This window comes from Oenanthe melanoleuca, chromosome 1, assembly GCF_029582105.1.
Source record: "Oenanthe melanoleuca isolate GR-GAL-2019-014 chromosome 1, OMel1.0, whole genome shotgun sequence".
NCBI classification, from domain to species: domain Eukaryota; kingdom Metazoa; phylum Chordata; class Aves; order Passeriformes; family Muscicapidae; genus Oenanthe; species Oenanthe melanoleuca.
This window is the reverse complement of record NC_079333.1, coordinates 25,743,490-25,757,857: the sequence shown is the minus strand read 5'-3', so window position 1 is coordinate 25,757,857 and position 14,368 is coordinate 25,743,490. Positions and strand designations below refer to the sequence as shown.

Below are 14,368 nucleotides of genomic sequence, written 5' to 3'. Positions count from 1 at the left end.
TTTAGTTATGTACTGTACCTTTTCCGTTAATGGCCCTCCACATCTTGCAGTGCTGGCACAGTAAATGTTTTGCTTTGTCTGAAGTAATGAGATGGAGAGAGATGGAAAAACGCCTGCTTTTTCATTTTGACTGCTCTTAACGTGAGTTAAGGAATTTGACTGATGGGAATTAGTGCTAACACAGTTTGTTAACTAAGAAAAATGCTAATTAGAAATGGTTTTGAACTCAATCCCTGCAATGATATAACATAAAAACTTGCCATATTTTATGTGTGTAAAGCTTACTGAATCCATATGAATGGCTGGTCATAGCAGAAGCTATCCAATGTTGATGATAAAGCATTGCCAAATCTTCTTTTTAACTTTTATTTATTATACAATGTCTGTCAGTAATAAGTAGAGCTTTTACATTAAAGCAAGTGCTAGCATCTAATAGGGATGAAAATATTATCTTTCCTAAAATTATTTAATTTGATCTTTAAATAAATAGTTTTCTAAGAATTAAATCACTCTGACAGAGCCTTGGGTTTGCAGTCATTTGCAGAAAAAAAGACACCACAAATTATTTCAAATTCCCATATTGTTAAGACTTGCTAAAATCTTGCACAAAGGATATATACATGGACTTTGATGGGACAGAAAATTGTCTTATTTTGTGGTTATTTCACATAACTGCATAATGTCTTTCCAAAGAAGCTGAGGAATGCTACTCCCTTACAGATAATTCCACATAGGTAAACCACATTTCATAATACTTTCCAGCTCTCACTGTCTTGGTTGGAGGGTGCAAGATGAGGGCCTGGCCAATAGCCTGCTCATCTCCATCACCTGGTTCTCACCATCCTTTTCTGTAGAGCAGTTGCAGGGCACACTATACGGATTCACTATACGGACTATACAGATTCAGGGCATCTAGATCTTGATGTCCTTAGGAGTAAGTAAATTCTTGAATTATCTGGACTTTCTACAGGAGGAGTCACAAATTTTAGGCTTTGAATCATCAGCTACCACAGAAGTTAGCCTTTCCATATTCTTTTATTTCATGTAATTGCCTGGGAAATGGTAGTAGTGGGGTGCCCAATAAAGAACAAGAGAGGAGGCATTCCAGTACAGCTGATGAGGAAGGAGACCACACCTGCACAAATATGTTAACTGGAGCACTATGCCTGGAGTTCACAGGATGGGGGTCTTGGCAGGTATAGTTCAGATCACACAGACCAGCTGTGTCTAGATGCAAGGACTGGCAGGAGAGAAATGCTGGTGAAAGATGAGCTCCTGCTGAGCAACGCTGGATTTGATTCTTTATGGTGCCACAGTGTGAGGTCCAGTTTGAATTCTGGAGATGCAGGGTAAGGAAAGCTTGTGAAGTAGGAATGATGCAGGTGGGGAAGACAGAAGCACAGGATGCTTTTCTAGTCTGCAGTAAGGAGACAGTAGCTGCATTTCAGGTTTATGAAAGAGTAAAGGATTTAGTGGGTGACACTGTAAGGCATGATAGTGTTTTGTGATATAGTCTTAGGACTGGGAAGTTAATCATGGCTGTTCTATAAAGCAGATTTCAGGCACTAGTATGACCGAGAGCCAAAATAGAGCAGGAAATAGTCATTACTCCACGAACCTCTTTCCAAAACATGCTCACTGAACCAGATCTATTGGGGTGTTTATATGCTCAAGAAAAAGGTTTAGAAATAAATTAGGGGAAAATAAAGTCAAAGCAACAGTTTCAGTATAGTCTATAATGTGGCAATTTAGTCATTCTGCCATTAAACAGAAAACCCTATTAAAAACTGTCCAGCTAAAAGCCCACTGAATGAGACTACCAAGGCCAAAGAAGTATGGCCCTAGCCATTTAGTTACTCCAATTGTAGTACAGCTTACACCTTTTTTTAAAAAATAATCTCTCATTCTTAAAAAAATAAACACACCATGTCTTTCCACCTCTTTTCATCAATATTTTCATAGCAAACTCTGGCATACAGCTCAAGTCTGTTTACCCTCCATGGTGTTAATGTTTGTTTTTAATGGATTAGAAACTTCTTTTTTGTGTGCCAGTAATGGCATAATATTTCAAATCCTACTTATTTAGACTTTGCTTTGTTTGGCTGTTGAGAAACATTAGCAGTTAGTGCTCAGCACTACTGTGCAAGTCACCCTTTCTGGACGGTGGTAGGAGTAAGGACTGCTACAGAAGCAGATCTCCATGGCCAGAAGAAAGCATGCAATGATGCAGGATTTGAAAATGCAGAACAAGGAAAGATTGGCTTTCTGGGAGAATGTTTTCTTTGGATTTCTTCCTCTAGGGAGAGATATAAAATATTGTGATCTGTTTTGGAAAGGGGCAGGAATAAAACTTGAGATACCTGAATCTGGATTTTTTTTGCTGGCTGATATCACTGAACAACTTCCAAAATTCAGTTACCTAGAGACTGTAGAACTACAATACCAAATGCAGGAGCCTTTCTTTAAAGAGACTGTTGCACAGCATCCAGCTGGAATTTGGAAGTCATTTTACTTACAGATGATAATGGATTTCATTTTGAGCTTTGCCAGGAATCCTTATGCCATTTGCTACAGAGAGGAAAAAACATTCTCCTTGCACATGCGTGCACGTGGGAAAACATCTTTTCCAAAATTAAATACAGGGCCTAACAGGTTTTGAGGTTTTTTCCCAGTAAAACAGAGTTGGTGGAGACTCTTAAATGTAAACATATTAGTATAAAGAAAGTTTGATCTGTTATGTATGTTATATTTGTGATAAACAACAAAGTCTACAAACATTTATAACTCAGCTTGACTGGAAACATTTGAGTGAAGAGAAAAAAGCACTGACTGGCCAGGCAACCACTACATGCACAAGCTGGAGGGAGAAGGGAGTATCTACAACTTGCTTTGCACTTGGCCGTGTTATTAGATGGACCAGCTCTAATAGGTTAGGCCCTGATTGGCCCAGCACTGGAGGGCTAGCCCTGCCATGTGGTGGATGGACTTGTCTGGATTGCATTGTCTTTACAATCCAGCTGTTCCCTTTCTCTCTAACCACCCCTGCAAGTTCTCACAGTTCAGCAAGCACCTAGCAACCCTTATTGTATCAGGAAGACCCATTGTAGTCTGAAAAGGAGAGGTTGTTTTATTGTCTCATGAGTAGAACTCAGTCTAATGAAGAAGTTACTGACCTTTGGCACTAGAGAAATAAGAGCACCATGTCATACTCAGAAGGGGAATGTGTTAGTATATTTACACTTGATTTAACCTTTATCCCTTTCAGGGCATTTGCACTTACAATTTACTGATGTAGAAATAAGCTTTCTAGATCCTAAAGCCAAAACAGATTATTGGTCCACATCCACAAGGCCAATTCAGCCTCTGTGGGAAGCTTTATGCAAATTATATAAACAAATTCAGAGACTGAGAAATAAATTATAAAGAATCATTTGGTGGCCAGAGCAGCAACTGTAGGCAAAAACCTCCTACACCCATCTTGGTATGTGAGAGTTCATGGAGGCTGTGGTAACACATGCTGTAGCTGTCAAATCTGTGTAACTTGTGAGATCCTTTTGTCCTGGAGGCTTGCAAACTTCAAGCAAAAGCTGTTCCCAGCCCAGATGCTGCAGTGCTATGAAACTGGAAAGGAAAGCAAAATTAGTTTTATGTTCCTCCCCTTCTTCCTTTCTAAGAGGAAAAAGGACTGAACAGTGTTCTCTTGGGGGGGCAGGGGGGTTAAGGGGGAGGAAGTGTGCTTTTTTTCTTCATACCTTTCTTCTTCTTTTAGAAATATAAGGAGGATGAAAGGCTATTTCCTTAGCAGAGCTGAGGGCCATGTTAACTGTTCTAGACAACTTTTCTGGCCAGTTTTCTAAAACAGAAACAGCTTTCTGAAGCCACAATTCAGGAAGCCTCCCTGTTTCAGCAACATTTAAATCCTACAAAAGTGGTGTAAAGCAATTAAGTGTGCTCTTAAGAACTCAAGAAAAGAACCTGCTCACTTCCCAACTAAAGCTGAATAGGTGATGGTTCTTACTGAAAATATAACTTTTTTTCCAAATAATTTTCAAGCATTTAAAATAAGCACATTTTTAAAACAAAGCAAGCAGGATTAAAATTAATTCCCCTCTCAGTTAATCAGGTTTTAATCAATAAGAATCAAAACTTTTACTGGTTCTTTAGTTAGCCATTGTCTTTCAGAAAGTATCAAGTAGAGAAAAAAATGACATGTACAACTAGTAATGCCTTTCCGCTCCCCACACTTTACTGAAGAACAAGTAAATGCAAATGTTCTTTAAGTTGCCCTAAAAGAAAAGGCAAATGTTCCTTCTCTTCCTGAAGCAGTTAAAGTGTATACCACATTTTTAAACACTCCTCTATACTGCTATTAAAAGTGTGGGCATGCAGGCATATTATTGTGCCTAGCTACTCCACAGTACACTACAGTACTAGTACTCCAGTATTAACCATGCATGCTTTCTTACACTGCTGTATAAACTCATAAAACACAGGCTTGTTAACTTGTCTCCTAGGGAAAGGTAAACTATGCTTTATTTACACAGAGTATTATTCAGAATTGCAAGTGTAGTGTAAATTCATGTCTTGTGTTACTCCACACATATTCACAAGTGTTTTTTAATAAGCCAAAAAGGCTGATCTTGGCATTTTTAGGTTGCCACTCTCACTGAAAATCTCACCATAAATATTCCTGTCACGCACAAAATCCTCACAGATGACTTTGTCCCATTAACTCTCATACTAGACCAAATTTCACTACTCAGAAATGTCAAGCTTACACCTGCACTTTCCTGTTTTCTGTGAAGGTGCCATACACTGCATACTGTCTCTCTGAATCTGAAATTTGCCTATTCCTCCAACCAGAGGCTTATCAGTATAGCTGAACTACATTAAGTTTTGCTAATGCAAGTTTTGAGATTGCTGCAGCTTCATATTTTAGTTAGCAGAAGGAAGCTGAAGTTTTTCATATGGCTCAGCTGCAAAACATGCAGCTGGGTGGTGTGCAGCCGAGAGCATTTGGAGGAAACAAAGGGTGTAGTTTCCCAGTATAATTGATTTTTCTGTCCGTTTCAGGATTTAACCAAGGGAGTTTCAGTGATCTGGTTCACAGCTTGGCCTACAAGCACTACAAGCACAATCTTTGGCAGCACAACAGAATGGACAGGGACAAGCAGCCAAACAGGAGATGTCTTCAGATGACTCCACCGATAGATAGCCCATTTTAGGACTATACACTACAACCCTTTGTAAAAGAGCATGAATACAATTTCTTCTTCTCCTTTGTTTGTGAGAGTGGTGGAGGTAATTTTAAATTAACTGGTATAAACTTCTAGTGATCAGCTGTCCTACTTTAGTTGGACTTGATATCTACTACAGCAGCCAACAATAAAAAAGTTATCAAGATGCATTTACTAAGGTGGTAAGTAAATGCAGAATGAAACCATTTCCTTCAAGCAGTCCTTATGCATCAAGCAACCCTCAGTAGATATAAACAGGCCAGTTCATGGTTCTCACAGCTCCTATTTGTGTTCTCTGAGCTGTTGATTAGCTAACATCTGAGCATACAAATCCAGGTATAGGCATAATTAAACAGTTATCACCTCCCACTAAAGTCATGGTGATGCATATTCCAGCCACAGCATCAAGACCTGGGTGCAAAACCCTCTCCTGTCACTCCTCCCGAAATTTATATTTATTTCTGAAAATTAAGCCATGAAAAATCTGAAGGGTGGTTCATAGTTAGGATATTTAGCAACATTATCTGTATAACGTAGAATGGAGCCGGGTCGGAGACAGACGACACAACTCTCTGTGATCCATGTGACAAGAAGCCTCTTTATTGTTCTCCATTCACCTTAAATAAAGGATCTGAATTTCCTGGGCATACACATGTGAATGGTTGTGGTCCTAGTCACTCATTTCCTTAGCCAATGATATATCTGCACCTAAGGTTCAACAGATTGGCTGGGATTCTCTGTATGTGTTCAAATCCATCCTATCATCACTCACCCAGGTACCTGTCTAACAGGCTGGTTGAGTTTCAGGCTGCAGCTTTTAGATCAGCTGCAATATGCAATGTGACAATCTGTGCGTTCAACCCCAAACCTCTCTGTTGTTCTGGTGATCCTGCCCCATTTCTCCTTTCCATACTCTGTCAGTGTGCAGGTCAGTGTACAGTGGATACAGTCTGTATCCAAGACTTCGGTGAAGAACAAGGATATGGTGGGAATGCCATGCAGCCTGTTTCTTTGAACAAGTGAAGCCTGATGAAAGAAAAATGCAAAAAGAGAAAAAAGGACACCAGCCAATAGATAGGCTGGGGGGAAATGTTAATGGATGTTGGGCAAATCTACTGTGCAGCTTTCCCATGTCATCAACTGCATCACTATTTACAAATGCTGGGAAGATACCTTTCTGCAAACTAAAATGATGAGAGACTTGCCTGTGACATCCCCTATGAAGCTAAATTCCTACTTCTTTACTAAAGCTGTGTAATAAAATGTGTTTTATACAGCACACACACTAGGTCAGTATCACCCCAGAATGAAATCCTGACTAAGACAGTAACACACTGCACAGCAGGGTTTTAAGCTCTGACAAAAATAAAATCAAGATTTGGAGACTCTGAGCAATCCCGGTTGGTATAAGGGGGTGGGGGAAGTGCAATATGTGGTTTGGGGTATTTTCACCAAATGTTAAATCACACAGAATATTTCACTCGTCTCCAGTGTGAGATCACAACATGACTTCTCTGTAATGAATTCTTTATCTTGGCAGCTCTCCTGTTTTCTCCCAACAGTGCCTCTCTCTCCCCTTCTGGTCCCAGCGCCGTAACAGATGGTGGTGTTTGGAGAGCCACTGGGGCCTGGGAGCGGGCCTGGCTGCCCACACCTTCGCACCCCCTGCCGTGCCGCTCAGCTCACTCCTTCACCCTCCTCTGGCCACGCCGAGAGCTGCCGCGGCTGCTGCCGCATAGCCCTGGGCATGAGATGTGTCACTCGGTGTCCTTGCGAGCGTGTGCCGCCCCAACACTCCGCATGCAGCCTCGGTGAGGCATCTCCTTTGGGCAGCCGTGATGGGAGTGCCTCGTTGTCTCAAAAATTATGATCAAAGTACCCAAAAAGCCCCAAGAGTATGCACAGAATCCATCAGCTTGGAAGGAGCCACAGTGGATTTGGTCTAACCTCCCTGCTTAAGCAGAGTTCCTGGAACCACACGGCACAGAGATGAATCCAAACGGTTCTTGCCTATCTCTAGTGAGGGAAACCCCGCAACCTCCCCGGCCAACCTGTTTCAGCGGCACAGCAAAGTTCGCACTCACACTTAGGTGCAACTTCTGTGCATCACTTTCTGCCCGTTGCCTCTTGTCCTGTGGCTTGGCATCACCGAGCAGGGCCTGGCTCCATGCTCTGACTGCCCCTTTGGACATTCACAGACACCGATAATGGCCCTTCCCGCGGCTGAGCAGACGCAGATGGCGCAGCCTTTCCCGCTGCAGCGACGCTGCCGCCGGCCGGCGCGGCCGGGCCCAGCGCTGCCCCGGCGGGCAGGCTCCGCCCGCGGGCGCGGTCTCCGGGGCGACGCGTGGGGCTGGCGAGGCGGCCGCTGCTGCCGCTGCTGCTGCTGCTGCCGCCCCGCCATGGGCCGCAAGCGGTCCAAGTCCGACCGGGGGTCGCTGGTGTCCGGCCTGGCGAGCTGGGAGCCCGCGCTGGTGTCCGCCCGCCTCGAGGAGGTGAAGGCAGCCGAGGGGCAGAGCTGGCGGCGCGGGGGGAAGGAGGGAGCGGGTGGAGGCGGCTCGGGCCGCTCCCCGCCCCGGGGGTCGCGGCTGCCGGGGCTCCAGGGGCTCCTGGGCGGCCCTGGGGAAGGCCGAGAGCGGTCCCGATGTGCCCCCCTGCCCCTTTGCTCCCCGAGCGTGGCCCTGCGGGTTTCTTTGCTCCTCCTCACCTCGACATTTCTCTTCCTGGGATCTGGGTGCCAAGTTTCGGCTCGGAGTGAACTTTTTATAAACTGCTGAACAACGGGGTTTGATGGAGGTGCTGACACAGCATTAACTGTAGCGTTGAAAATGTGAGGCTGTAATTTTCCTGCCTGAGTGTGTGCAGCTAAAAGGCACTTTTTTTTCCTTTTTTTTTTTTCTTTTACAGAGTGTGAGGATCTAAAGGCATATTTAGGTTTCCATGTTCTATGTAAGCAATGTAATGCTCATATATCTTGATTTACAAGACAGAATTTGGTTTCAAAATAGGGTGGTAGTTTAGCAAACAATAATATTTATCTCACGTGTGTTTATCTAGCACGGCTTCTGCAAGTGAGACAAATTGCTTCAGTGACTTTCTTGTTTTCTGGATTCCTGTCGTGTCCTATTAAAAAAAAAACCAAAAGAAAACAAAAAAAAACAAACAAAAAAACCCCACAAAAACAAACAAAAAATAAAAAACAAACAAAAAAAAACAAACAAAAAAAAAAAAGAAAAAACCCCCACAAAAAAACAACAAAACTAAACAAACAAAAAAACCAAAATAAAACAAAAAAAAAACCCAAACAAAAACCAAAGAAAAAAACCCCAGACAAAAAACAACAACAAAACTAAACAAACAAAACCAAAAAGAACAAAAAATAAAAACAAAACAAGAAAAAACATAAAAAACACCAGATTTTTGTTTTAGCTGATGTGTGTTTGTGTTTTCTTCTTTTACTACAGCAGCAGCCCTGGTTAAATACGAGGAACTTCTAATGCAGGAGGAGGCTTTTAAACTGGCTAATTTCTTTTCCCAAAAAGCCACAGATGTCCAAAAGTCTCTTAAACATTTAGTTGCTTTTACTTTTATTTGGTAATAACCATATAATACAAGTTTAACCAAACAAGACCACTTTTTTAATAGCTTAGACTGCTGTTTCCTATTTTTCCCTAGAACACAGATTTTTCAGTAGAATTTTAAGATGCTTGAGCCCTTTGTTATTTGTCAATTTTGTCCTTACCCTTGAGAAACCTCCCTGAAGCATTAGAATGGGGCAAAGGCTCAATCTCTACCTACTCTGTTCCTTGTCTTCCTTCAATGCTTACTAGCAAGGTGCCAATTAGTGATTATGGTTTTTTATGGTTGTGTTTATTGTGGTTGTGGATATTGTGCAGTGAATTCACTGAACAAAGTGCTTTGTATGCTCTGCTACATCAACATGTGATTTATTACATCTCTTAAACACAAACCATTATATTGAAGTATTTTTAAGGGTAGGAAATAAAATGCTCAAAATTTAGGAAATGTCAAAGTTGGTATTATTCTGGACCACTCATTGAGGCAGATGGAAAAATGTTGAATGTTCACTGAATGGGGCAAGAATTCTGTAGGGAAAAAGTATGTGATCACCTAATTAGAGGTTATCATAATACCCATGGGGACTGACCTGAGGTTCCTTGTTTCTGTAATTCTGGTATTGTCTAACTGCTTTCTGTTCCAGTTAAGGTAATTTCACTTTCTTTGCCATGCTGTTCACAGACAGAGCCTTGGGAACTTGGAGAAAACTGCCCCTTTGAACTCAGGCTTCTGAGGTGCTGGGCAGCCACTGAAATTTCCTACTGCAGGAATGTTCTTATTCAGCTCTTACAGTGATGGGCAAGAGCACACTCGGTGCAAAACTGTCAAATGCCAGCAAATCTCTTCTGAGCATGTGTGAATCAAGATTCATCAAGTGTGGCCAAATGTGGGTGTACATAATGTAAATAAACATGCTCTGTAAAAGCAAATCTTTGACACAAGTATAGCTCTGCTGCCAAATCAAATTCCTTCCTCTTGAACACAGAGGGCATTGAATATCTTAACTACTTAGTCACATAGGGGTTTTTATTAAAGGATAAACATGATTTTTAAAAATCAAATCTCATTCTGCAAATAGTCTAACCACACTTTACCTCCCCTACCCACCCTACCCTGGTCATCATATAACATACAAAGTTTAAACTGAAATATATATAGCTCAGGAACTGAAAGCAGTCTGTAAAAGAGAATGTTGAAGAGTTTGAATTTTAGATCCCACCAGACATTGTGCATAAAACTTATTTCTTACTCATCCTCAGTATTGTATATGAAATACCATATGAATCTGAAATTATTTGGGAGATGACAGGAACTCCTATCAAGTAAATAAATGTCTGTCTTCATAATTTGTATGTGAAGAATTTTTAAATCTTTTACTGGCTTCAGTTTGAAAAATATTATTTCCCTTTACTGGAGGCAAATGGAATTTACTAGAACTGGTTTTAAATTGTACCAGATAGACCAAGTGGTGAAATTTCACATTTCAATGTGTTTATGACTTGCACTATTTTATTAGTTCAATCTTTGAAAAGCATATTACCAGTACTGTTAAGACTTTTATGAATGGGTATACTAACTAAAATATGATTTAAATGGTATTTACTAACCAAATAATTGCTTTTACTAAATGCACTGTGAAAACTGGCAAACACAACTTAAAAACACATACAGGGGAAATACGGATTTTCCAGAGCCTCACATTGTAGTTTATGTATATCTTTTTTGTTTGAAATGTGCTATGCAGAAGAACATGGAGTTGCAAACTGTATTTGCCTTCAGATTTTTATCATCTGCTTTGATTGGATTCACTACAGAATTAAATTGCAAAATATAAATTAAGATTCTTAAGTAGTTTTAAACTTTGCATGTGTTAAGTAGCTAAAGGGTGATATTTGCTAAGTGAAAGGTGAATTCTGGGCAATTACAGCCCTTAATTGAAATAACTGTCATTTATTATTTGTTCTTATTAACTGGTATAACTAAGCATAGCAGCTGGAAGCCGTGTTCTGTGTTGACTTTCTGTCTGTATGATTTCTCTCATTTCATTGGCATTTTAGGACCTGAAAATTGAACTGAAATCTTGTTAAACGTCTAAAAATGTTCTGAATAGGATGGCTCCACTTTTGATTGCTATTCATACTACTTCCTCTTCAGAAAAAAATTAACATTCTGTTGAGCTTTGATACTCTCTCACCTGCCCATGTTGTACACCAAATGCACAGGCTCTTAAGAACAAAAGCCATTAGTAAATGTGTGTCAATCAGTCGATAATGAAAGTGGATCTGGAGATTTCCAAGCAGTGATGTCCTTCCTTAAGGTTACAAAACGTCCTTTCAGGGTAATTCCAGTTGTATTTACTGATTTACAAGCTCCCTCATTGTTGAAAGTAGAGTGCTAGAGTTGTTACTACTCTAATTTTTCATAAATCACTAATATGTTTGATGGTCAGCTGTTTTGAGATTGAGTTTTCAAATGTTTCTTCTCAGCCCTTAAAATTTGAAATTAGGCTGATCTTGCAGAATTGGAGCCTCTCCAACTGAGGGACATGAGGGACATAGAAGTAAATTTGAAATTCTGCTGTAATGAAATGAGTGTACTGGTTGTTGTCCTAAGGTAAAAAACCCAAACAAAACAAGCACACAACCCGCCAAAAAAAAAACATAAAAAAAAAAAAAAAAAAAAAAAAGAACAAAAAAATACCAAAAAAGCAACCAAACAAAAAACAGTAAACTCCACAGCATTAAGTATCACAAAAATAAAATGACAGGTGCCCAGATTGTCTGGAAATGGGAGGAGGGTAAGATGGCTGCTTGATGCTTTTCTTGGTCAAAGAGATCTAGAAACTGGTACTGAAAAAATAAACTATATACCTGACTTGTTCAACTGTCTTCCCTAGAATAGCTGCCCTTTTGTGTCTAGGAATTGAAGCAGAAAAAACAAGACACATATAAAAAGGAAGAAAAAAATTGTGTGCTGCATCTGCTTTTTTCTTCAATGTGAATTAGAGTTAGATATTTTTTAATATACCTATGCTATTGCAATACTGCTGTGATGAAGGTATACAAGCTATGTGGCTAGTTTTTAGCAGTTAGAAAAAAATCGCATTGCAGAGGAACACAATGGAACCTTGAGAGCAAAATCACGAGAAGATGTGTTTGGACAACCATTTGCTGCTTGCATGGAGCTTCCAGAATTAGGCTGATCTTGCAGAATTGGAGCCTCTCCAACTGAGGGACATGAGGGACATAGAATTTTCCCACACAGATGGTTATTTCTAACACCAAAAGACTTCAGTACATTTCAACTCTTGAGATGGCCAGGAGTTTTAAACTAGGACAGTGTCATTTGTATCAATGTTGTCATTGGATGTTTTCCAGTGAAAGCAATCTGGCCTGCCCTTAATTTGAGTTTGTTTTAGATTGTTTAAACAGTATCAGTTGCCAATGCTACATTTCCAGCATCAATTTTTTTTTTTTTAATTCACATTTGAACCAGCATTGTTGATTCTGTGGGATATCTACTCCCTGCATTTTGGTCTTCTTTGTGTAGTTTGTAGTGCTCTTGTTAAATTCTCAATTGCAACCTCCCTAGACGGTTTCCGTGATTTTCCAGTAGTTGTTTTTATGTTTTTTTCTATTCTGTACATTAAGCTAGGAATGTCATTTGAGGTAGCCTTAGGGTCACTAATCTATCCTCTTTCAGATCCTTTCTCAAGCCTTGATACTACAATAACATTTGAAATAATAAAACTAAGCATAGAAGCAGTTGTATATTGAGGGAGAAAATATTTTTAAAGTAACCATATATATTTTACTACTTTTCCTTCACATTTTTAAGTTGTGATTTTAGGTGGTGAGCTGTAGAAACAGAATCTGTTTCTTCTCTGTCCTTTCAGTGCCTTGAACATTAGGGATACTGTTACAGGATCGATAATATATAGGTGGTATTGCAAAAATATTAGAATTTTTAACCTCAGAAAATAGTCTAATCAAACACCTAGAACTGTGTATTTATTCGGCACATTGACTATTGACTTCAATTCATGTTCTCAGTGTGCAGTTTTTCTGAAAAATGATCTTTAAGGGCTTCAAAACCAGTTAGTCTAGAAATAGATGGCATGCTATTAATGACTCTGGGAAGTCTAGGTCATTATTTACTGTGAAGATGTGTGTAGCTGCTTCAGATATTTACTAGTCACTTCCAGGTCCTATTCCCTGGCATTGCACTTTTTTTTAGAAAACCATTTCTTAATTTTTTCATTTTAGAAAACCTCTTCTTCATTTAGTACTAGAGAGGTATAGGCCTTTAATAATAATTAAATTTTTGTGCAGAAGACCTTGTATTGAGCTGCATATACTTCTGTAGAATTAAGTATGTTTATAATTTTCTATACCAGTTAAGTTATCTTGTAGAGGCTCATCCTATGTGTTTTATTTTAATGTATTAGCCAGTAGTTTGCCTATAGTATAAATATTCTCATGGCTGTTCTGTGGAGCAGCTTTATCACCTTGTTTCTTTGAAGAGAGCAGTGGGGAGATGTGGCCTGCTTATGATAATTTCTTCTTGGATAACAGAAATCTGGAGTTGTAAGTTTGCATAAGTCTTTTTTTGATTTGTTTTGTTTTGTTTTTTTAAATACTCATTTTGCACAAGCAGGACCTACCCTGATGTTGTGCTTTGGTGATTTGTCACAGTCTGCTGAGAAGGTGGGCACCACAGTGGAAAACTCTCTTCTCTTAGGAAGGCTCATAGTACTTTTGTGAAGGAAGGTCTCATTGCTGAACCATAACTCTGAAATGCCTGGGAATTATTATATGGAGGATAAGAATTTGAAGAAGGAGTCTGAGGATGGAGAAAGCCTGAAGTGGGATCAGATAATGAAACTGGAGGCTAGATGAACAAGGAGACAGAGGACAAGAGCTGGGGAGCAAGTCATAGGTAGGGGAAACATTAAGACAAGTGGTGTAACTCAGATGAGGAACAAAGAGTGGAAAAGGAAGGAGACATTAACTAGGAACAGTTGTGACCAAGGGGTGGAAAAATCAAGAAGAGAGAGAAACATAAGAAGGCAAGTTCCTCAGATGTTGTTGCAGTGATGTTAATCAATGCTAAGTGGGTTTAATTTGTGGGCAGCAAGCTATCAGCATGTTTTAAGGAGGAATTAAAGAAAGCATAAGGCAGGGTTTTAGAACTCTCTGATAGATATTTTTTAATGTATCTGAAGAACTACAGGAAGTTGTGGGAGTAAGCTCTGTATTGCTGTTGGACCATGCTTTCTGTAGGATCCTGAGTAGAGCCTGACATTCCTGATTCGTGCTGTTTTGAGCTCTCAGCATCTCTCTGTGAGACCTACTGGACTTTGTTTCCCTCTCTTGGTGGTCCTCACTGAAGTGGGCAATATAGTGATAACAGTTGCTCCATTAGTTCATGCTGCCGGTACATGGTTATTCTAAAGATTCTGTGTCTGCTGGTCAGCACTGGGAACACCAGGATACTGCCACATGAGAGCATTTCAATCTCAGTTCTGAGAGCCTAGAAAATTATGCACTACC

At 40.0% G+C, this 14,368-nt stretch overlaps 1 protein-coding gene across 1 annotated transcript in view; it reads left to right on the top strand.

Annotated features, from left to right (window-relative positions):
- The first annotated feature begins 7,570 nt into the window (after positions 1–7,570).
- The window catches only part of SPAG17 (sperm associated antigen 17), an 88,674-nt gene continuing 81,876 nt past the window's right edge, over positions 7,571–14,368 (top strand). The window contains 1 exon segment of the mRNA XM_056483180.1: positions 7,571–7,732. Coding sequence (XP_056339155.1) covers positions 7,640–7,732 — 93 coding nt within the window. The 5' untranslated portion in view covers positions 7,571–7,639.